The sequence below is a fragment of the Setaria italica genome, chromosome III (genome assembly GCF_000263155.2).
Source record: "Setaria italica strain Yugu1 chromosome III, Setaria_italica_v2.0, whole genome shotgun sequence".
Taxonomy (NCBI): Eukaryota; Viridiplantae; Streptophyta; class Magnoliopsida; order Poales; family Poaceae; genus Setaria; species Setaria italica.
The window spans coordinates 26,686,046-26,711,157 of record NC_028452.1 but is presented as its reverse complement, the minus strand read 5'-3'; the positions used below and the strand labels follow the sequence as shown (position 1 = coordinate 26,711,157).

The following is a 25,112-nucleotide window of genomic DNA, read 5'->3' as shown; positions in this document are numbered from 1 at the left end:
ACCGCAGCGCGCGGCTTCGCAGGGAGCCCCTCGGGTCCTTGGCGTATTGGTTCGGCGTTCGGGGAGGCCCCCAGTCTACAGTAAATGCGCTCGTTTTTCTTGTAGTGCGCCCCCCGTGCTCCAAAATATTCCTCCACCAAGAAGTGAAAATTCGGAGATCATGCCGGTTTTGCAGAAATGCGTCCGCCTACCGTTTTGCGTGGAGCCCTCCGCTGCCGTCGGGCCCCATCACGTGCCCTCAGCCCGAGGTGCTCCGTCCCGAGGTGTGGGGCTACATGTCCGCTTGGCGCCCCTGGAGGGTGCGCTGGACTGTTTCGCGACCTATTAATGGGGGGTCTTCCCGCGTCCTCCCGGGCCTGGCCACATCGCCTCGATTTCGTGGCCGTCCGATGGCGGCCGGCTCAGCCGTCCGAGGCTTCCACCAGAGTGCGCCATTTTGTGAGGAGCCCCTCGGGTTCTCACCTTATCGATTTCAGGTCCAGGGGGTTGCTCCGCCCCCGAGGTGCTGGGCTACGTGCCTTCGTCCCGCTGGTTGGAAGCCTCAAGGATAAGGATGCGCTTGATTGCTCTGTGTTTATTTGTGTTAGATACATAATGTTTGTTGCAGGTGGTAGCGGTGGTGTGTACGTGTGCATCAGCGCAGTGTTGACGTGTTTTTTGCTGCGCCGACGTGTTCTTTGCTGCGCACATGTGGCCGCTGACGTCTTGGAGTGTATTGCTTTTTTAGTTTTGGGTTCTATCCATATATAGGCTCTTCGCTTTACTGTACTTGTGTTTAGGGTCCCAGAGTTTCCCCTGCTTTGAATCGCCCGCTGCGATGATGGCGTGGTCTAGGCTGCGTGATGTTTCGTCGACGAGCAAGAACTAGTGTGTGCGTGCTCGTATTGCTTGTATTGCGGTGCTTGAGATGGACAGCCTGCTTTGCATCTCGATTTGGTGCTTGTAGACGAAAAGGTGCGTGCTTCTTGGTCGGATTGTAGTGGTGTTTGTGTGTGTGTGTTGATCCGGCTGCTGGGTGTGCAGGGGGACGTTATGTATGCAGAAGCTAGTGGGCGTGATGTTGATAAGGTTAGTAGTGTTGTCAAGAAAGGTGGTGTGTATTCGTTTAGTAAGTTCCTTGTGGTCAATATGAAGCCTTCCTATAAGCCTTTTTGTGCGAAGTATATGATCAAGCTCACCCCATGGACGAAGATGGATCATGTTGAGCCTGTCGTTGAATTGTTTCCTCGATTTGTGTTTCACCTGTCGCTTCACCTGTCGCTACTTTATGATCTTTCTTCGCGGGTAGGAAGCCAGGCATATTTTATAGGTCGGTGATGTGATATCGATTGTTAGGTTATTCACTTTACAATGATTGTGTGTGCTTTCAGATGTTATAGCAATGATAGTTGGTGTGTCTAATGTTACTCATATATGAGTGGGGAGTAACTCGGTTGATACGCCTAGGAGAGTCATTGGTCTCAAGGATTTGAGGTATATTGCTTGTTCGTTGTAGTTAAATTCTATTGCTTTTTATACATGGCTATTTGTATTTGTATGTGACAATTGTGATATGTTTTTATTGTATGCCTGCAGTGGTGTGGAGATGAAGCTTGTTCTATGGGGAAATCGTGCAAATGAGTTTGACGCTGAGGTGGTTCATCTGCTTGGCTAGGAACACGCTGTCGATGTCGAGCAGCTCCTCAGCAACTCGTCCACGTGTAGCAAGATCATCTTCGTGCCGCGACTCATCGTCGGCTCGTCGTGGCTCGTCGGTGGCTCGTCCAAGTGCTGCAAGCGCAACACCTCCAAGGTATCCACACGTGCAAGGAGGAAGCGTCGCAAGCCGGAGTGCTAGGTCCGCGAGTTGCAACAGGCGAGGGTGGGAGGCGCGGCAGATGTGTTTCGCCAAAAAGGTGTAAACCCTAGGGCGCCCCCACCCCTCTATTTATAGAGGTTCCTAACGGGCCTCTGGGTCCGAGGCCCATTAGTACTTCTAAACCTAATCCAACTCGGATCACATCCGAATTGGGCTTCCAGCCCCTTAAGTATGTGACCCTATAGGTTCGGATACGTATAGACATGGCCCGAGTACTCCTACACGGCCCAATAGTCGGTAGCGGCCTCTAGCAAAACGTGCCAACTCCTATACGCACACGAAGATCATATCAGACGAACCATCACAATATTATATACATGCTATTCCCTTTGCCTCACGATATTTGGTCTAGCTTCAAGCCGACCGCTCTTTCTCGATCCTGTGATTCGGAATCCTTTTGTAGGTTAACTCTTAACCGTAGGTAGCATGACCATGCATTTTTGAGTCCAATCACTCGAGGGGCCCAGAGATATCACTCTCAATCAGAGAGGGGCAAATCCCATCTTAACTGACCATGTCTCACAGCATGTTTCTTCACAAACCCAAAAGCTACCTTTTTAACTACTCTGTCACGGTGTAGCGTTTGATAGCCCCTAAGTAAGTCGATCCACATCTTGAGTACATGCGACAATCTCAGGTCTAAGGATAAAGCGTACATGTTGTGTAAAGAGAGAAATACTTCTCGTGTTGGGTCAGTCCTAGCACATGTCTCCACATGTGCCCACATTATTAGTTTAACATCTCCATGTCCATGACTTGTGAAACATAGTTATCAACTAATACATGTGCTAGTCTAATATTCATGTGTGTCCTCACATGAACTCCGACTAGGGATAACTTTAGAATAACCATACAAGTAAAGAGTTTCACATACAATTCACATAATTGCAAATCAATTCAAGTAGCCTTTAATGGATATTCAAGGAACACAATATAAATTATGGATACAAATGGAATATCATCATCTCTATGATTGCCTCTAGGGCATACCTCCAACAGAAAATAGATTGGATTGTCGAGGAGCAAGGCAGTGACCACGATAGGTTTGGTTAATTGCCGCAAAGGAGTGTGGCTGAACTTCGAGCTTTAGATCCTTGGGAGGTCGAGGTAACCTAACTTTTCTGTTTCCATGTGGTTTCAATGTTGACGTATGCCATAGCATATTACGGTGTGTATCTATTTCTCTTGTAGGCTACCAGTTTTCTATGTACTATGACAATAATGAGGATTAGCACTGCTCAGCCGTGGTGGTTTTCATCCTGTGCTAGATGCTATAAGGCTTCTGCTCCGTATGAATCTGAGTACTGCTATAGCAGTGGTTGCGCTCTACTACTGTTGTTCCTAAGTACATTTTTTAGGCGGCAATTATTTTGTTACTGTTGATTTTACTCCTGATTTTTCCCGGTTCTAGGTATCATCTCCATTTAATTTGTTCCGATGGTATGGCTACTGTTGAATTTGTGATGTTTGGAAGGGTAGCTCAGCAAGTGGTTGGCAAGCCTGATATGTCTCTTATGAAAAGTGGGGATTCCAAGGGAGATTGCTGCTATTGTGTCCTAAAAGTTTAGTTTTGCCGTGTGTGTTAGTCAGAAGAGTTTGATGCAGAGGGTTGTGTCATTTCAAGTTAATGGGGTGGAGGATTTTCTTGGGAGGCAAGCTTGTATGCCAGATATACGGTATTACGATGACGTCGAAGCCACAGAGACATCATCTTTCTCTAGCAATGCTGACCCCCCTAAGCAACCTCCTACTTCTGTTGGGTTACCTGTGCGGAGGACGCATAACTCATCGCGCCGGGTGGTAATGATGGCTTCTAATTGTATTTTTGGTTTTCTCTTCTTTTTGTTGCGAAGTAAATTCGTTTCCTGGGCTTTTCTTATTTGTGCTTGTATGCAACCTCTGGTTACTAAGCGAGTGGATAGTTCTAAGGATAAGCAGGTTGAAGGTGTTGGAGGATCAAGTTCATCATCGTTAATGCTTGACCAGTTACGTATTTTTTTTGTGGTTCATGCGTGTTATCCTTTGTTTGTCAGTTGCTGGATATCACTACCTAATTTCTTCTTCAACTATTGGCAGCAGTACTTCTGCTGGTACAAGTGCTCCCAGTGGTGTTGTTGTGGACAATTTGAAGATTCCTGCAGTTACAGATGGTTCGGCTGATAATACGGAAGCCGAGGAAAGGAATCCTAAGGTTTTGTTTTTCTGCATTGTGTATCTTTGTTTGCTCCCTGTGTGGCTACTTATGTATAATGTTTTTAGAGTAGGGAATGGGGTGGCGATGGCCATGATAGTGATGAGGTTGATGGTGCTGACAAGCATGAGAAGACCAGAGATGCTAAGGGAGCTAAATTGGAAGCGTTGAAGAGGTCGCTTTCTAATTCCACTTGTTTTTTTATTTTTTTATTGGTCCATGTACTTATTTTTTGTTGGGTTATCAAATTGTAGTGATATTGATTTGATTTCCTGCAGGCGAAGGTCGAATCATTCGTGATGATATTGCTAGGATTTCCTGCAGGTGATAGTTGGGTTAGCTTGGTGTTCTTGATGTTTAAGCGATGTTAAAGAGTGTTTCTTCACAATGTCTGGGGTGCTTTGTGGGTTGTGTGACTATACTTGTTGTATTTGTTGTTGTTATTATTGTGTTGCCTTTATGGTTGATGTTGTTGGTTGGTTTAACTTGTAGATCTGTAATATATATACTTATGTACCTGCAGCATTGTGTATGCGTGGATTATCTGTTTTCGTGTGTTGGGCACAGTGTGGTGTTTTTTGTATGGCACAGAGGAAGAATGCACAGTTGGAGACGAGGTAGATAGATTTTTTCATGGTTTTTCCTTCGGACGTGGTTGCCGGATTTAGGTTGTTTTGTGTCTTTTCCAGTGACGATAATTTCTTCGGTGGTTTCCCTATTTGCTTCTGCACCGTAGGTGCAAATACACGGCACATGTGGTTCGCTAGAGCGAGCATATCAATTTCTTGGGTGCTTGCTCTACTTCGATACGTCGTTGGTGAGCAGCAGTTCCAAGCTGTCTATTCGGTGGCCAACGGGCAGTATGTTGTGTGATTGGTTGATCGTGTAGATGGTGGCAAACAATATGTTGGAGCCAGTGACCTTGTTGTTATTGTACATGCCCTGTTGATCGTTGTTCTGTTATTAGTGGTGTTGTTGTATCATGTTTTTGGTAATTCGAATTTCTTCGGCATCGCTGCTTTTGCATTGCTTCAGTGTAAGTGCTGGAATGACTTGGTGTATGTTTTCAATTATCGTATTAGACACTGGGGAGTAGGATGGTTTGTTATTGGTTCGTATCGTTGTTGTTTGGTTTGTTGTTGTACTATAGCTAGTGTATTTTTGGGCTCGTATCGAGGATTGTTGGCCTTTGTGTTTTGGTGAATGCAGCGTATAATGGGCCATTACAAGTTTTTGGGCCATTAGGAGTTGATTAGGTCCATGTAAATGGTGGACCAAAAATTGTGGACTGAGCTTTAGTTGTGCGTTCCTAGTTGGTTGCGATATCTACAGTTAGTTAAATAACTTTTGTGTAAGCAGATGTTTCTATGTGCAGATTGTTATGTGTGTCATTTTGTTAGCAGTAATCCCATCGTGCGAGCGATACGAGCACGCACACACCAGTCTTGCTCGCTGGTGAAACATCAAGCAGCCCAGACCATGTCATGATCACAATGGGTGATTCGAAGCAGGGGAAACTCTACAACAAATTTTATGTATCTAGCATAAAGAAACACAGGGCAATCAAGTGCATCCTTATCCTTGAGGCTTCCAACCAGCGGGACGAGGACCACCGTTTCCACCTGCAAAATTTTTTATGTATCTAACATAAACAAACATAGAGCAATCAAGCGCATCCTTATCCTTGAGACTTCCAACTAGCGGGACGAAGACCACCGCTGCCACCTAGAACAAATTTTATGTATCTAACATAAACAGACACAGAGCAATCAAGCACATCCTTGTCCTTCAGGTTTCCAACCAGCAAGACGAAGACCACCGATGCCACCTGCAACAAATTTTATGTATCTAATAACATGAACAAACATAGAGCAGTCAAGCACATCCTTCTCCTTGAGGCTTCCAGCTAGTGGGATGAAGGCACGAAGCCCAGCGCCTCAAGGCGGAGCAACCCCCCTGGACCCAGAACCGATAAGCTCCAACAGATTTTATGTACCTAACATAAACAAATACTTTTGGTGGATGATGTGCTGATGCCTTCTTGCTCGTTGGTTACAGCTCAATGCCTACGTGTTGAGATTCCTAGATTTGTAGCGCTGCCTGTGTGTTTTTATCTTTAAATGTTTTGTTGCTAAACTCCCACTCTTTTTGTTATACCTATTTCACACTCTTTATGTTTTGAATTTGGAGGACCTGTTTCGGCTTTATGTCGCCACCTACAGGTCGTTGTCGTACGCGAGATTCTGGCCGAAGGCAACATCGTCAACGTCTCCTAGAATTAACTCAGTGTATGTGTTTGTGTTCCATTCGTCAGAATTTCTTATTAGTTTTTGCTTTAGTTTAGCATGTGCATTTATGTTTGATTCGTTTATTTTCTCATGTTAATCACATTATATTCATTTGTGATTGTATGTATGCATGCCGAAGCATCTGGGTCGGATCCGGTGAATCAAATGATGGGAGAATTGGGTGTCATCGGTAGGCGATGTAAGTACATGGAGTACTCTCTTTATTTGTTGTTTTTTATAAGTCAAATATATGTTCCCAGCGTTGATTATTGTTCTGCTTTGTTTGGTTAAGGGAGACGTATGTTTCCTATTGTGTCTCGTGAGTATGCTCGTAAGCGGAGGTGGTTTCAGATGAAGGATCGGCGTTTGTGTAATCTTGGAAGAGCAGGTGTTGTAATAGTAGTCCCTGAGTTTCTTTCTTCTATTTTTTACTATTTTTTGTTTATTCTATAAACTAATTTGTTCACATTGGTTTGCAAATAGGTTTGTTGCGAAATATACCCTTGGTTTCTTGGGACCATTTTGTTCCAGACTATATTAAATTTTGAAAGGTAATCAAAGTATATATGTATAGTACTCTTTTGTTTTAATTTGCATGTTATATTAACTATACCTTTTTTTTGGAACTTTGTTACGAACGAAGCAGTATCTTATCCTGATCGGTCATACTACGGTATTGTTGATTATGAATGTGCATTTTGTGGTGCTATGTTTTGGTATGGAGAACGTAGTAAGCATGATTCGACACAACGTCGTGTGATCTACAATCTATGTTGCAGAGGTGGCAAGGTGTTTTTGCCGTCTTTTCGAGCAGTGCTAGAGTTTTTGGCTTCTTTGTAGCATTTTGATGGAGATTCTCGGAGCAAGAATTTCTTGAATAGAATTAGGCAATACAATTCCTTGTTTTCTTTTACTTCTATGGGTGTTAATATCGATGATGGAATTAATGACGGCGCTGGCCCTTATGTGTTCAAGATCAATGGTTTAGTATAGCATCGTATTGGTTCTTTGATGCCTGCTAAATATGAGTCTCCTAAGTTTGCTCAATTATACATATATGATACGGAACATGAAATTAGGAATAAAATTTCAGCTATTGTGTCTGAGGATAGTGACGATACCAGCTTGGATCCTGATATTGTTAATGGTCTAATATCAATGCTGGATAATTATAACCCTTTGGTGCAGCAATTCAGAAAGGCACGTGGTCTTCTTGTTGAACATGGTGGTGAACATATAGGTATAAGAATTGTAGGTGCACATGAATAGCTGGGTTAGTTGTTGGGGATTTTTCACTTGAGAAATATAAACGAGATATCATAATGGATAGTATACCATCTAGCTTGCAGCACATTTCTTGTCTTCATCCTACCTATATGGCACTACAATATCCATTGTTGTTTCCTTATGGCGAGCAGGGCTTTCATCTTGGGATTCCGTATAGGCGTACATATTTGCTAGAAGCTCGTGCTCGGAAAAATGTTACCATGCATGAGTATTTTTGCTATAATTGTCATTATAGGAGAGATCAACCTAATCCATATTCTGGTTTCTTTCGTTGGTGGTCGACAGTATTGGGGCGAATTGACAGAGAAAATTTCATGGATCGAGGAGATCTACAACTTTCGCATGAAGCGCTCGGACATTGGAGGCCAAAACAAGGCAGGCCAATCGGCCTACAAGGGTCCAGACCGATCGGCCTGGCCTATTTTAAGCCCCGATCATCGCGCCCTTTCACCATGAGATTTCCCATGACGTTCCTAGGGTTATTTTCCAGAAAATTAGCTTCAAAGGTACCCCAATCAATACCGCCAACTATAAATATCCAAGACTTTCAACAAGGAGCAGGATCCCGACGAGTTTAATCTAGCCGCCACCACCACAAGATGAAATACAGGGATTAGATCAGTTCACCGTGACGACCAACACCGGCGAGAGTCAGGAGGCGCAAGGAAGCCCTCAGGCCAATTGGCCTAAGGAGCCTAGGGCGATCGGCCTAGGGTGTTCCTGCAAACCCCCTCCCCCCCGGGCACCATCTTCGGTGATGACGTTCGCTAGAGTCATGATCGGATAAAGCCTCTGTTCATCCCTAGGGTTGTTTGGATCCTTGATATGTAACTGCTACATATACATTATGCCTATCAATGCTTCATGGGTTATGTCATTGCAATGCTTTTGTTTACATATGTGAGCGCTTCATATGTCTTTAGTAGAGTTTTTGGTAATCATGATGATTAGCTTAACTCTAGTGATGTTTTTATATAGATGTGTGAGTGGAGTTGTTGAGTATCCATGTGTAGTGAAAATATGCAGGAGCGAAAGAGCTGAGCGAGCACTCTGTGATAGCTAGTGAAGGCAGCACCAATTTTTGTAGTAGATCATATTCTTGTAAACCTAGATTCTAAGGAGGGAATGCATATCTATCTCTGTTATCTATCTTGTATCAACCTTTGCTTCTTGTTCCTTATTTAGTTTAGATTAGTTTGCCTCTCTACATATCCCATATTGCCTAATTTCATTAGTAAGATTAGTATAAAGTGAGAGCCAGCAATCCATTTATTCTACGGATTGATAAACCTTGGAGCAAAACTCTATGGGAAAAGCTACAACTGATTCGTGCACTTGCAGTTCACGAATTGGCGTGCTAACTGCCGTCAACAAAACCCTTGAAAGCAATTTCATATCCATGCAAAAGATGTTACCATATATTCAGAAGAGATGAGGTGGTGATATGGATCTCGAATGCATTAATCATTTTTAAAGAACATTTGATACACATCTTTCAATCTTTGTATGTAGGCGCATGCATGTGCTCATTAGGAAAAGCCATATTAGGTATCGATTCTTCTTTTGCTTAACTAGTCCATCAACCCGTGCGGTATATTTAAAAGCTATTGTATTTGAAAATTATTTAAAAAATTAAACTCCTAACTAATAATCAAAATTATTTACCTATTACTTTCTCATATTTTCAATACTTTAACATAATACTCATATAGATGTGTCATGTTTACTCATTGTTATGATTGATTTTTAATAAGTCATTACTCTATGCACTTTTTTCATCCACATTCACACTGTTTTATTTTGTATCGCACTTCCATGAATTGTGTTTAGCATAAAAATCAATATTTTTCATCACTTATTCACATACATCTATATGTGGTCTACATGATGACGCTCATCATGCGTATATTAACAATGACATAAATAGATAATTTAGAATCATATATTAGTTTACTTTTGGATATTTACGTATGATGGACATGAAGATAATTGGATCGAGATTTAGATGTTTACTTTAGGTACGTGACTAACTTAGATACAAAGTTAGAATGGTACTTAAGTTATGCTTTATAATGATATGCATGAGTAAATTGGATGGATTATGGGATTATTTTAGATTATTTTTTTATAATGGCAGAGCTCAGTAATTTAGATATTTGCTTAGGGTTTATTTTAGAATATTTTTATAATGGTAGTGGTGGGTAACTTTTTACATAATTTCTAGGATTTGTATTTTTATTCTAGCGTGTCTTATGAGAACTAATGCGGACTCTCCAATGGGAAAAAAATAAGACCATATTACTACAAAACTATTACCTTAAGCTACAATATTTGAATACAATACTTATATAAATATATACTTATTTATTATCTTCATCTTATTTTCATAGGTTTTAGTTATTAGTTACTATATAATGTTTTCATTCACATTTAAAATCTTTAACTTTTCACTTTGCATCGTGGGTATGCACTTGAATTTGTTTAATGTACTCTAAGTTTGAGCTATAAGTTTAACATAGAAATATATATTTTCACCATATCCTATATATCTTTATAAATGATGACATATTTCATGCGTATATAACTTAATTATTATATCATATACTAATACTGTAAGAAATAGATGATTTAGAATCATATATTGGTGTATACTTTTAATTAAAGTGATTTGGATTAAATTTTAGGGTTACCTCATGTTGTTTTCATAAGGGCATATGTTTGTAATATAGATACAGATTTGGTTATACTTTTACTATTAGTGACAGGCAATTTAGCTGCATATATAGGGGATTATTTTAAATTATTTTTCATCACTTTCTCTATGTCTTTATAAATGGTGACATACATAAGTTATTTTAAATTATTTTTCATGACTTCCTCTATATCTTTATAAATGATGACGCACATAATGCATTTATATCTTAATTATTATATCATATACCAATAGTATAAGAAATAGACAATTTAGAATCGGTGTATATTTTTAAATAAGGTGATTTGGATTAAAATTTAGAGTTATCTTATGTTATTATTAATAATAGCATATCGACGTAATATAGATGTGGTTACTTTAAGTTATTTTTTAAGTATTAGTGGTGGTCAATTTAATTGCAAATTTAGGGAGTTATTTTAAATTATTTTTATAGTAGCATAAGTGGGCAATTTTGATGAAAATTATGAGGTTAGTTTAGTTTATTTTATATAATGGCAGAGGTGGGTAATTCAAATATAGATTTAGAGGTTACTTTAGGCTATTTTCATAATAGCGTAGGTGGGTAATTTTTTAGAAAATATAATAAATCCAATGGTTGTGATGATTTGAGTTTTCATAATAGCATAGGTGGATAATTTTTTAGAATAATCCAATGGATGATTTGAGTCTACCGATTGATGGTTAGATATTTTATTTGTTAATGAGAATTTGTTGGATTCCAATGATTCTAGGTGGTTTAACGGAAGGTTTCGAAAGAAACTTCCAAGTAGTAAGATTGAGACGATCAATGGAGGGTGCAACCGACAATCGCCAAAGGGTTTTTTTTCTCTCAGGATTTCGTTATCACTACTACCTCGAACTATTACATGTGGTTGCTTTTCATTTCCTCTAGAATAACCCTGCGTTTTACGACACCAGGTGCTAGATTCTCTCTGGGATACGCTTTGTCTGATGCCTGCCCTCAAAATACTAGCGAGGACGGCACCATGAGAATTCGAACCTACCTGTTTTAGAGGCTCAGTTCTCGTCCCCTCAAACATTTTCTTTTTTGACGAGCCGTTTGAAGCTGCCTTACGGCAGCACCGAGTTCTATTCACTAAGACTCGTATTAACTGCTTATTTACGTTCGCTATCATCTGAATTATAACGTGTGATTTGTGGAGATATCTGGAGGGCTCGCGGTTCGGGTTATATGATTAGCGGATTTGTTTCCGTATTTGATTGCAGTTTAGTCCATCCTATATACATCTTATAAGCTGCGGGAAGAGGAAGACGGCTTATTGTATTCCCTACGTTGTAACTCTTAGTGAAGATCGCTGATTGACGTTCGTGGTTTTTCTCACAAAGATTTTTCACGTAAAAATCGTGTTTCATGTTTGATTATTTTCGCATTATTTACTAACAAGTGGTATTTTACGAGCTTCGATTGGAAAAAAAAAATCTAGGATTCCCTGTTCTTGCGCCGCCACCGCGTCGGCAGTTTCCAATCTGATCGAGGAGTTGCTACTGGAGCAACTACTAGTTTCGGCGTGTTGCTGCGTTTCCAAGGTGGAGTCTTGAACGGAATCAATTTTCCGTTTGTCCGTGCAGTCACCGAGTTCGAGATTTGGTTCCTGAGCTAAAATTTAGTTCGTGTGACATTGAATATTTGAAGGCTAATTAGGTATAAATATAAGTTAGTTATAAAACTAATTGCACAGATGGAGACTAAATAGCGAGACGAATCTATTAAACCTAATTAATTCATCATTAATAAATAGTTACTGTAGCAATACATTGTCAAATCATGAACTAATTAGGCTTAATAGATTCGTCTCGCCGTTTAGTCTCCATCTGTACAAAGAATTTTATAAATAATCTATATTTAATACTTCTAATTAGTATATTATTAATGTGATGGAACTAACTTTAGAGATGGAACCAAACACCCCGCCGCGTCTCGAGTTCTCTCCGTCTCGCCGGATCGGAGTCCCATCAATTTTGCAGCGCCAAGGAAAGCCCCGTCCTTTCCTGTTGCTGCGCGAAATTCCAAGAGGAGCATCGATCAGCACGTCAGCTGGTTTGTCCCGGTGAAAATCAATTTCGTGGGAGTTTTGCTACGGCCACACGGAGAAGACTACCAGAGTTCTTTAGCTACTTTGCTAACCGTACACAGACGTGTACACAGGTAGCAGGTTCTGCTAGGGTTACACAGTAACGTATCTAGATTTATTTACTGCAGATTATTTTCTCTTGGTTATTTCTTCTCAATGGCTTCTATGAAGTATGATATTCCGCTGCTGAATCGAGATACAAGATTCGCATTATGGCAAGTCAAGATGCAAGCTGTTTTAGCGCAAGCTGATTTGGATGATACGCTTGATAAATTTGGGAACAAAGATTCAAAGTCTTGGACCGATGATGAGAAGAGGAAAGATCGTAAGGCCTTGTCTCATATTCATCTTCATCTTTCAAATAATATTTTGCAAGAGGTTTTTGCAGGAGAAAACTGTTGCTGCTTTATGGCTCATATTGGAGTCAATTTGCGTTCTAAAGATTTGACAAGCAAGATGCATATGAAGATGAAGTTGTATACGCACAAGTTGCAAGAAGGTGGTCTGTGCCTAACCATCTTTCGGTCATTAAGGAGATCGTTGTTGACCTACAGTCTATGGAGGTAAAATATGATGATGAAGACTTGGGTCTTACTCTTTTGTGCTAACTGCTTAGTTCTTTTGCAAAGTTCAGAGATACCATATTGTATAGTTGTGATACTCTAACCATGAATGAAGCTTATGAGGCATTGCAAGCTAAGAAAAAGATAAAACAGATGGTGTCTTCTGAAGGTTCCGCTTCCAATGAAGAAGTTTTGTCTATTCATGGCAGGACACAAGACAAATCAAATAATGATATAGAGGCAAGAGTTCGAATGGTTATAGGGGCCATTCAAATTCTAGAGGCAAGGATGAGAAATTCTACAATTATTGCAAGCGGAGTGTTATAAATTGAAGAATAAGGAAAAGAGAACTAGCACATATAGACCGAAAGGTAAATCTGAAGAAGGTAATGCTTTTGTTGCTGCTACTGAGGGTACTTCAGATGGTTATGAGATTCCTGTTACTTTTGCTGCATGTTCAAATAATGGTGATGAATGGATTCTTGATTCTGCTGCTTCCTTTCATATATGCATTAATAGAGATTGGTTCAGCACTTATGATTCTATCCAAGGTGGTTCTATTAGAATGGGTGATGATAGATCACATCAGATTATTAGCATTGGATCTGTCCAAATTAACATGCATGATGGTATTATCAAAACTTTGACAGATGTGAGGTATATTCCAGATATGACCAAGAATCTTATTTCTTTGAGTACTCTTGATGCCAAAGGGTACAAGTACTATAGTGGAGACGGAGTTTTGAAGGTGTCAAAAGATTCCCTTATTGTTATGAAAGGTGATTTGAAATCTGTCAATCTGTACCGTCTTCATGGTACTACAATTACAGGTGATGCTGCTGTAATTTCTAATTCATTATCTACTTCTGATGCGACTAATCTTTGGCATATGCATCTTGGGCATATGAGTGAGCTTGGCTTGGTAGTGCTGAGTAAGAGAGGACTTCTCGATGGGCATAGCATCAGCAAGTTGGATTTTTGTGAGCATTGTGTGTTTGGCAAACACAAGAGGGTGAAGTTTTTTTGCGATCGGCACAGGAGGGTGAAGTTTAATACCTATACTTATAAAAGTAAAGGTATTCTTGATTATGTGCATTCTGATTTATGGGGACCATCTCGAAGGTCTTCTCTTGGTGGTGCTCGCCATATGCTAACCATTATTGATGATTATTCTAGAAAGGTATGGCCTTATTTCTTGAAAGATAAGTCAGAAGCATTTTTAGCATTTAAAGAATGCAAGATTACGGCTGAAAATCAAACTAAAAAGAAGGTTAAGAAGCTTCATATTGATAATAGGATGGAATTCTATTCTAATGAATTTAAGTCATATTGCAAATCTGAAGGTATTGTTAGGCACTACACTGTTCCTCATACACCCCAACAGAATGGTGTAGCTAAGCGTATGAACAGGACTATCATCTCTAAGGCCCATTGCATGTTGTCTAATTCTGATCTGAATAGACGTTTTTGGGCTGAAGCTACTTCCACTGCTTGCTATCTTATTAATTGTTCACCCATTATTGCCATTGATAAGAAAACTCCAATTGAGGTATGGTCTGGTTCTCCAGCTGATTATTCACAATTGAGAGTTTTTGGTATACTGCTACGCTCATGTTGATAATGATAAATTAGAGCCTAGAGCTATTAAATGCACTTTTCTTGATTATCAACCTAGTGTTAAAGGTTACAAGTTGTGGAATCCACAAACTCGAAAGGTTGTGATTAGAAGGAATGTTATCTTTAATGAATCTGCTATTTTACCTGACAACTTATCTAGTAGTGCTCCTGTTCAACAAAAATCAAGTGTGCAGGTGGAGCATTTTATTGATGTAAGAACACACCAGATAATGATAAGGTTGCTGTCCAAGATGCACCTATTATTGATAATTCACCAATTGTTGATGATTCATCTAGTGTTGAGCATTCTTCTCTAGTTGTGCAGCCTCCACAATAGTCTATTGCTACTAATAGGGCCAAAAGGGCACCTAAGCCAACTAAAAGGTTGATTGAAGAATGCAATATTGCTTATGCTTTGAGTGTTACAGAAGAGATTGAAGGTGCTAAAACTTTTAATTATTTTGAGGCTATTACTTCTGTTGATGACAACAATTGGATGACCGCTATGCAAGATGAGATGAAGTCACTTGAAAAAAAAAGGTACTTAGGATTTAGTAAAATTGCCCAAGGATAAAAAGCATGTCCGTTGCAAATGGATTTTCAAAAGAAAGGAAGCTATTTCTCCAAGTGAGCCAGCAAGGCTTAAAGTAAGATTGGTTGCTAAAGGCTATAGCCAGGTTCCATGTATTGATTTTAATGATCTCTTTTCCCCAGTTGTGAAGCATAATTCTATTCGTACTTTGTTGAGTATTGTTGCTATGCATGATTATGAGTTGGAGCAGTTAGATGTTAAAACTGCATTCTTAAATGGGATGTTGGAAGATGACATTTATATGGAGCAACCTGAAGGTTTTGTTGTTCATGGAATATAAAACCTTGTGTGTAGATTAAAGAAATCTCTTTATGGCTCGAAACAATCTCCTAGACAATGTGTTGGCGCTAGAAACCACTGATCGTATTCCCAGCGTCGGACACACGACCCGGGAGAATCTACTTCGCTCCTGTTCGGGTGATCGCCCTGGTGCGGTTCGCGCGGCGTGCCAGCCAATCTGACCTGTTGATTGGCAAGGAAATAAACGTGTTAGTTCCCAGGGGTTGCGATCGGCTAAAGTTCCGATCTTAGGAAAGCTCATCAGCGAATCGGCCGATTTGCAATAATGACGGAAATCGGCTATGAAGCAACCGATTACCAAGTAACGTTTGTAGAGAAAACTACTAGAGCAATCTAAACAATGTTAAGATAGCAACACTAGGAACAGATCCAATCGGCTATGTGAAAAAACGGTGAATTAAGTAGCAAGATATAATAAAGCCGAAGGTTCTAATTCCAAGCTGGATAACTGGTGATAAAACTAGAACAACAGGTAAAACCTAGAATTCTAGTGAATATCGATAACTGGTGAATAAATCTAAACGAAACGACAGCGATGCGCCCGAAGTTAAAGCTTAGATATTACTCGATAAGCGGAACTTACAGAATTGGCCGGAGATCAAGTTGATGCAGCCCTGCCAACCCGCACGAACTCGTGGAAAAAGAGAAAAGTATTGGCGAAGTCGCCTGCTTGAAAGTAAGTACGAGGAAAAAGTAGTTTGTTGTATTGAGTTGATTGTTGATTACAGATTTACAAAGGTGGCTATTTATAGCCCCGTACAGACGACTCCTTATCCGACTAGAACTCTTTCCCTAAATCTAAACAGAAAAACCTCTTATCCGACCAGAACTCTATCCCTAAATTTAAACAGAAAACAAATATTTACAAGCACGATTCGTACTATTTTCACGCGCTTCATGGGCTGACCCCTTCTTCATCTTCATAATCTTTTTTAAGCCCACATCGGCCCAACTATTCCAACCTCCTAATCGGCCAGTCATCTCCTTGGCATAGGGGCAACCGATCAGGACCCACACGTCGAGGGTTCAGATTCATCCCGACCCTGGGGACTAAGGTCGGACGAGGCGGAGATCCCCCCCTCGTAGGGTCGGGTGCGTCCGATCCCAAACCTTAGGAGTCGGGCGAGGCGGAGCTCCTTCCTTGGGGGTCGGGCGCGTCCGATCCCAAGCCTCAGGGGTCGGGCGAGGCGGAGATCCTCCCTTGAGGGTCGGGCGCGTCCGATCCCAAGCCTCAGGGGTCGGGCGAGGCGGAACTCCAGGGATCAATCGGCCGATCCTCGACTGTAGCATCATTTGACCGATTTCCAATCGTCGCCCTTGTATCTCGCCGCATCTTCCGATCTTTTCTTCTCCTAACGCCGATTTTACATGTGTCAAAATCTGGCGTCAACACATGCCCCCCAGTTTTAGAGTAAAACATAGTCTTTACTTCGAAATTCTTTTTAACTTCACATCTGAAACAGACGCCACGAAAACATCCTTCCGTTTCGCGGTCTCCAACCTAATGATTGCAATCTTTTCGAAACGGGCGCCCACGACAACCACTACTCCCGAAAAACTCGAAACGCCGGCGCGGTAAAATTCCATTTTTACCCCTTCTCAGACCTTCTTTAAATATCAGCACATCCCGTACTCCTTACGAGCTCACGTCCTTCTTCTCCAGCGCTCAGGCCTTCTTCTTCCTCCAATACTTTCCTCAATCCTCCAATTCCCCAGCTCCTCCTTCTCTTCGCATTCTTCTCTGCTTTTCCAATGGCGGCACCTTTAGGCACCTCGCCAACGCGCGAAGCTCCAGAAATGGCGCTTTCAACGGAGATTCCAGTAGCGACGGCAGCGACTCCATCGACGGAAGAAGGAGCTTCATCGGCGAAAGTTGAAGCCTCTTTCGAGATCCCATTGGCAGCTTCATCCTCTGCAGCTGCACCGGCGACTCCGCCGATTACGAGGAGCTTCATTCCGGAGGTTATTACCGAAACCTTCCCTTATCGGTAGTGCATTTATCTTAGATCTATTTCTTACCCTCGCACCCCCTTTTCCTTTTTAGGCAGTTAGGCATCGCATCACCATTGGCCTCGCGAGATGCAAACGCGATCGCATCCGTGACCGCAGCTGTGCGCGTGCAGATGGCGCCGAGAGCAGGCTGGCGGTTGACCTACTACACTTGTCGGCTCTGCCACCGGGGGCTCGCTCCCACAAACTAGGATGAAACAAGGTCAACGCAAAGCTCCATGCGGTGCAGGGGTTCCTTCACCCGAAATCTTCGGTTCAAAGTCCGAGTAGCAACCTGATGGTGCAATTATGAACCAAGCTTTTTTCTACAACCTCCTCAAATTACACATTGTCTTGACTTTTCTAGATGCATAACTTGTCCCACAAAGAGTGTTTATATAACTTTCAGGCCATCCAACAAAAAGCTCTATAATACATTCTGGCCCAACTAACGAATCGACCATTCACTCCCACCATCGATGTCCGAGCCAAACTTGCTAAAGAAGGAAGGCTAATAGGTCCGACAATTACTGCAAGCGTGCATGCATAATTAATTCTACTCAGCAATCCATCCGATTAAGAAGAAATTATTAGGGATTGCTACTGTCTTATCTAAAATTTTGTAAATGAACGATCTTTGTGGGATGGAGGGAGTATACTCTTAACATTCAGTTTTGTCATACAGAAACAAAGAAGATTCTGGTTTTCTATGATGATGACAAATTCATAATGAGAACATGGATATCGTCTAATCTATATGCATATAGTAGTTGCCAGCTTTGGAGCCTCCTCATGCATCCTGACCCCACGTGGGACCCACATATTGTTCAGGTAGGACCCACCCTCATGAGGGACCCACTTGGGACCTGCTCAGGTGGGACCCACTGCTATTTAGTGGGACCTAGGGTACTGTTGAGTGGGTCTCATGATCATCTTTTAAGATATTATCGATGATGATTTTTTCTATTATTTGCAGTTACATATGTATATGTATGGAAAGTATAAAATATATTTAATTTTAACATATGTATGGAAACAAGAACTAAACTTTGTATACTACGCTCATTTATGGTAGCCCTAATACTTTTTGGACTTGCTTTCACTTCATATAATTGAATTATTCATTCTAATTTTATCTTTTACCTCTATCAAAACCAACAATCAGTGTAACATAGCCATTATGATAAAAAGTTGTTTAAATTTAATACTGGATGCGATCAATTTATATTGTATTTTTTATTTGATTCAATGTGGGATGCTACTTTAAGCATTGTAAGATAATAAATTCGCATTTCATCATTATTTTAGGTTAACATCTTTCGTATAGGCATCGCGCACCAACCTAACTAAGAAAACTTTGAGTAAATCTCTTGCCGTCCTCTCGGAAAAAAAGATAACGACATGGCCACATGGGCCAATACTTCCTAACTGGCTTGGACAGGTGGACATACAGATAGTGTGCGTGTTTGAGTTTTCCATATCTTCAGTAATCAGTAGTACTGTCTTCCTATCCCGTTCATCATTTTTTACTATTTTATACCAAATAAATTGTGGCCTTTTATCACCCACGTCATCCCTATACATCATCTTCTATCGCATTGTAACAAACTAATAATGATTATTTGGTTTGATGAAAGGGACTTTATGCATAGGGAAGTGCATTATTGGTGTTAGGTCCATTCGGGGATTCTCTCAGCAGATGCAGATCGACTGCACTGATTTCCTGATGAACTCCCTGTGTGCTCTGTAGTCTAGACACGTTCCAGGGTCCACATCGGCTCAACATATTAGTACAAAAATTGATTCTTCAATTTGCACGCATGGCAGTTGTTTTATGAAGGAAAGGCATGACTTTTTTAATCTGATCAAGTTATGTGCCATAGAAGCTACGAGCATGTATCTTTCATTTGTGTCAGCCACAGTGGTAGAGTGATGTGGTGGCGTAGGATTATATCTTACTGTTTATTAAAAATAACCTGAAGTAAACCCCTACCTTTGCTATTATGAAAAAAAATCTAAAGTAATATGCCATTGTTAAAAGAATAATTGAAAGTAACCCTTAAACTTACTAATTGTGTAGGATCGTGGTAAACTGCAAAATTTCCAGAAAGAAAATAGGGGGAGAGGACTTTATTATTTTCACCTCTACTCCTTTTCCCGGATATTTATATTGCATTATAGTCCTTCCTCAAAACTTGAACGATATGTCACGAACCAGTCAGCACAATAATAACCTCTCGTTCTTATCAGGCGCGTTGCTGCCTATTGGACTGATAGCAATAGCTATCAATAAACTGCTTAGGGGGTGTCAAGAAAACAAATGGTGGAATAAGAAAGGAACAATATTTGATGCCTGAAAGTGAAGCAACAATATTTGATGCCTGAAAACGATTATTGTCTGTTTCCATCATCAGGAGAAAATTTTGTGGTAGTAAAGGACTGATGAAATATTCAGCTAAGCCATGATATTAATAGAAACAATTTTCGGCAGGTTTGTGTTCAGTAGATTCATAAGTTTGATCCATTAGACAAATTAGGAATCTTTGGGCCTGTTTGGATACCTCATGTTAAAGTTTAACAAGTGTTAAAATTTTAACACTCTCAAATGGAGTGCTAAAGTTTAACACATTGGGGTGTTTGGATGGTGTGTTAAACTTTAACACCTTTGATGGGAAATGACTCTATTGCCCCCTCATTTATGGCCGGCGGAGAGAGAGGAAGGAGAGAGAAGGGGTAATGGTGGAAAAAAGTGAAGAGAGGGACCACTTTTAACAAGTTTAACAACTTTTAACACCCCCTTGAGGTGTTAAAGTTTTTGGGGGTGTTAAACTTTAACACCTAAGTTTTAACACATCTGTTTGGATCTCAAAGTGTTAAAAAGTGTTAAAACTAGGGTGTTAAATTTTAACACCCTCAATCCAAACAGGCCCTTTGGAAAGAGTAGCAGGATAAGGAGTCTGAGTCTTTGTGGGAAAACATAAGTGATTGCTCATATGGAAGATAGGATATGCGTGATCCACATCATAACTTGTTTTTGGCGAACACATTACACAAACAATCACTCACACGTTCACTCACTCACTATAAATGCACGAACGCACATCTTAATTACATTCGTACCCCCATCGAGCACCTACATAGCCCCCACTAGAAGATACAGATGAATTAGTGAGACACATAGGGCATCAGATTAAGGTTCTGATCCATATCAGTCCTATTCAATTTATTTCAACCTCATGCATGGCTTCTTTAATTTATAAGCACAAAACGTTAGCAAAATCAATACTAAGTATCCGGGATACTCCTACTAGAGATTGTGATAACATCATTGATCATGTAAAACCAGGTAACGAAGATCAAAATGTATAGGTTGTTCCACTCAACTTCGAGTAACATTTAAAAATTTCGCGAAGTTATTATTTGCTAGGCATGCCCTCAGAGAAAATTATCAAGGTTCCTTCCTGTTTTTGGGTGCATGGTCCCACCTTCCCACTTCAATCTTTTTCCTCATTTTGTTGATTGGGATATAAGACTTTTTTTAATTAGGTGAAACTTTCTAGTCAAAACTTTTCCTAACATGAAAGTTTTCTAGTTATTTTACTGTGGAAGTGTTATGCCATGTGTTTGAACTCCTAACTAGTACAGTTTCAAAATTTCCAATTGAAATGGGTTGCAAAGTATGGGGAAAAGGTAAGGTGAAATAAATATTACCTGTATTACATCGACAATCACATTCCTTTGCAATATTAAACGTGGATCCCTTTTTTGTGCATACTTTCACTGAGTGAAATATAAATTTGGTAAAAGAATTATTAGGGCATGCATGCATTTGGTCAACCGGAAATAAGGTGGGTTTTCAATTTTTCCACATTCCCAATGTTTTTCACAATCCTAATTTTATTGAACACCATTTTTGTGCGTAAATTTACAGGTGTATAACTAGTGCTAGCATAAATGATTCTCGGGCTTCCATATAAAATTTCTAATTGGTGGGCAAGAATGGAAATGCTAGGAAAACACGACCATATGGGAATATGAAATATTGAAATGGGAGAGCGAACAATGATCATCGTGTAAAACCATAAAACAGTGTCAGTAGATACGTTATTTATGGGCTATGGTTCTCATATGTGTATATTGAAAAGTTATCCCACTTAATTTTTTTAACACAAAAAAGTTTGTGCATTTTTGCATGTTGATTAGAATAGAGAGTCCTTAAAAGAATTACTCAGCAGGGGCCTTTACCTAGGCAGCTTGAGCTTCAACTTTTGACATTTAGCCTGATGCATATATCTGTCTAGAACCACATAGTGTGACAAACACGACTTGGACATTAGTAGAGTTATTACTCTATACCGTTCATGGAGGAATGAGAAAGGGATAGGCCGGGCCACCGAAGTCCCCTACTATTGATGAAATCCAGATAAAATGTGTTGTATTGCGTACAAATGTCCATGATTTAAATGTTCTATACATGTATATATATATATATATATATATATATATATATATATATATATATATATATATATATATATATATATATACTTGCATGACTCTTGAAACGTAGTTACACCAAGCGGCAATATTCATATTCAGTTTTTTGAGAATTTAAGACTTGCTTGGAGTTTCTCCCAAAATTCTGGTTCCTCTTGGTTGCTAGCTCTTTCTGCTTCAATAAGCAATATTTGCTCATGCAACGGATGAACACTAACTTGCGCGATGAATTTCCCCCATATTGCTTCCAATAGAACCCCTCCAAACCCTGCTTCCTCCTTCCTCCTCACCGCGAACCCTTCTTCTCGCCCAAGCTCCTCAACTTTGTCCAACACTGACTTGGCATTTCTACCCGACACCAGAAATCGAACCCGATCAGTGAAAGCCCCGACCACCCCACTCAGATCACACCCTGATGCAAATGTAAGGATATCAAATGCATTCATCTCCCTTGCTAGCTCTGATTCCGCCTCCCATTTCACCACCTCTGGAGTCGGATGAGAAGAGCTCGTAGTTGCCGTGATAACAAATGACATGCCGTCTTTGCGTAACCAAGGGTGGTCTAAGATCTCACCAATCTTGATGCGTGTATTGGGTTCCCGATCCAGCATCCTCCCGATCAGCGACCGGAGCTCCAAGGAGAACCACTTGGGGCACCGGAACCTCCCCGAGCAGATCTTCCGGTACATGCCCATGATGTTGCCGTCGTTGAACGGCAGGTACCCGGCCGTGAGCGAGAAGAGCACGACGCCGCATGACCAGACGTCGGCCTTGCCTGGGTCGTAGCGCCTCTTGAGGAGGATCTCCGGAGCGACGTAGGCAGGGGACCCGCAGGCCGTCGCCGTGAGGCCGTCGGCGCCGAGCTGGCGGTCGGCGAAGGCGCAGAGCCCGAAGTCAGTGAGCTTGAGGTCGCCGCGCTCGTCCAGGAGCAGGTTCTCCGGCTTCACGTCGCGGTGGAACACGCCGCGCGCGTGCGCGTGCGCCAGCGCGGAGGCGAGCTGCCCGAAGAGCCGGCGCGCCGCGGGCTCGTCGTACCGGCCCCTCTCCTCGAGCGCGGACTGGACGCTGCCGCCGCGGGCGAGGTCGAGCACGATGTAGACGGCGGAGCGGGAGGCCAGGACGTCGAGTAGGCGCGCGACGTGCGGGTGGCCCCGGACGCGCCGGAGCGCGGCGAGGTCCCGTTCCACGGACCGGCGCGCCGCCGCGGCGTCCTCGGGCGGGCACGGGTGGCGCGGCTTCCGGACGGCCTTGACGGCGACGTGGACGCCCGTGCGGACGTCCCGCGCGCGGTAGACCTTGGAGGAGCCTCCCCTGCCGAGGACGCGGCCGAGCTCATACCGGCCCTGCAGGACCTTCGCGTAGCTCTCGGATGGCGCGGTGGCGGAGGAGGCCGCCGAGGAGTCGTCCGGTGGTGGCATCTCCGGGGAGGTGTGGAGGCTGCACGCACGCTTTCGCTGGCTTTGGTGGAGTTGGTGGGAACTTCCAAGTTCCAAGGGATCTTGGTTTGATAAGTAGCTGTGTCGATACAAGAGGGGTTGTGTGTTTTATAAGAAAATATATTACTAATTTTCCATGATGACGGCATCGACAGACGCTGTCCCGTTTCTATATGCAGCAATTAGTTTCTCATGTTTACACCCTGCAGAATATGCATGTTTTTTCAGTATCATTTGACTCTAAAAGTATCCGATCTTTCCTGCACAAGTAACCTTAATTAATACAACGGGGACCATCAAGTACCAGACAACTCCAAGGTATGTGTATGAAGTATGCATTCTACGAATCATCATTTTTACTATTGTTTTATCGAAATGATTTGAGGCATTTATGTCATCCAAGTCACCCTAACCACCATCCGACCTCCTCTATGGTGCTTTTGCATGATGGCGACCCAACGGAAAGAGAAGGGGCATTATTGGTGTTAGGTCCACCGAGATTCGCTCGCCGATGGACGTCGTCTGGTCACGTTTTGGACGCATGAATCACCGTTCGCATACATGATGTGGGGGGTGACTTGTGAGGGGCTTAGCCTAAAATAGGCTAGATACCCTTTCCAGCTATAAATGTTTTTGAAAACACACAAGGAAAGACTGGGATCATATTTCACGAAATTAAGAGTGTGCTCTGAGACTGATTAAAAAGTTAAGAGCGTGTTTGGGACTGTTCCACTCCAAAGATTCTAGCTCTCCTAGCATAGTTGTATTGCCAATAATCGTTATGCTTTTCAACTTCTGAGAAAAAAGTGTGTTACTCCCTCCGTTCCAAATTATAGGTCATTTAGACTTTTCTAGGTGCATATTATTATGTATTTAGACGTAGCGTATATCTAAGTGCATAACAAAGTCTATGAATCTAAAAAAGCCAAAACGACCTATAATTTGTAACAGAGGGAGTACTTGAGATACCCTCGGTTCTTGAATATACGAAGTTTATATTAAATTAAATAGTTCATGTTCTATAGGAAAATAACCATGAGAAGTGCATTGCCCGGTCCTAATCGCTCCACCTAGTAATGATATTTGAGGATCAATGCTCGTTGGGCATTACCCATATGCGACTTAAATAACTATATTTGAAACCAAATATTTCAATTGGCATTTTTCAAATATTCTGGAGGCTTCCCTTTGTAATAATAATAAATGGATGAGTGTGTCTTACGCAGAGGTCGGAATAAAGAACTTCTTTATCTAAAAGATTCTAGTCTTCCCTCTGCACTTCTAGCTACACCGAAGGCGCATCTTCTTTGAATCTCAGCCATGTAAAGCGATGCTATAGTTGACTATCTTTTCAGAATTTGTGGCAGCCCATGCTGATAACACAAGGGATGTATCAGGCACTGTTCCAGTTCCAGTACAGTAATAGCCTCTCGTTCGTATCATGAGGCGCGGTATGGGTCACAACCTGTCCCATCACATGGGAAGACTAGAGTGGAAAGAAAACTAACACTTACTCCCTCCGTTCCAAATTATAAGTCATTCCAACTTTCTTGGAGAGTCAAAGCATCTCAAGTTTGACCAAATTTATACAATAAAGTGCTAACATTCATGATATCAAATAGGTACCATTAGTTTCTTCATTAAATATATTTTCATAGTATATCTATTCGGTGCCATAAACTTTTGTA

The 25,112-nt window shown here is 41.4% G+C and overlaps 1 protein-coding gene across 1 annotated transcript; it reads right to left on the bottom strand.

Moving 5' to 3' along the window:
• Positions 1 to 21,913: 21,913 nt before the first annotated feature.
• On the bottom strand, positions 21,914 to 23,491 carry LOC101784956 (CBL-interacting protein kinase 22). Its single transcript, XM_004962379.3, has 2 exons — positions 22,034 to 23,491; positions 21,914 to 21,967 (listed from the first exon to the last, which is right to left on the bottom strand). The coding sequence occupies exon 1, from the start codon at positions 23,404 to 23,406 to the stop codon at positions 22,087 to 22,089; it is 1,320 nt and encodes a 439-aa protein (XP_004962436.1). The 5' UTR covers positions 23,407 to 23,491; the 3' UTR covers positions 21,914 to 21,967; positions 22,034 to 22,086.
• Between the last annotated feature and the right edge of the window lie 1,621 nt (positions 23,492 to 25,112).

Bases quoted from the DNA above. Each gene is read 5' to 3' on its own strand.
- LOC101784956 (XM_004962379.3), bottom strand. From the start codon at position 23,406: ATGCCACCACCGGACGACTCCTCGGCGGCCTCCTCCGCCACCGCGCCA.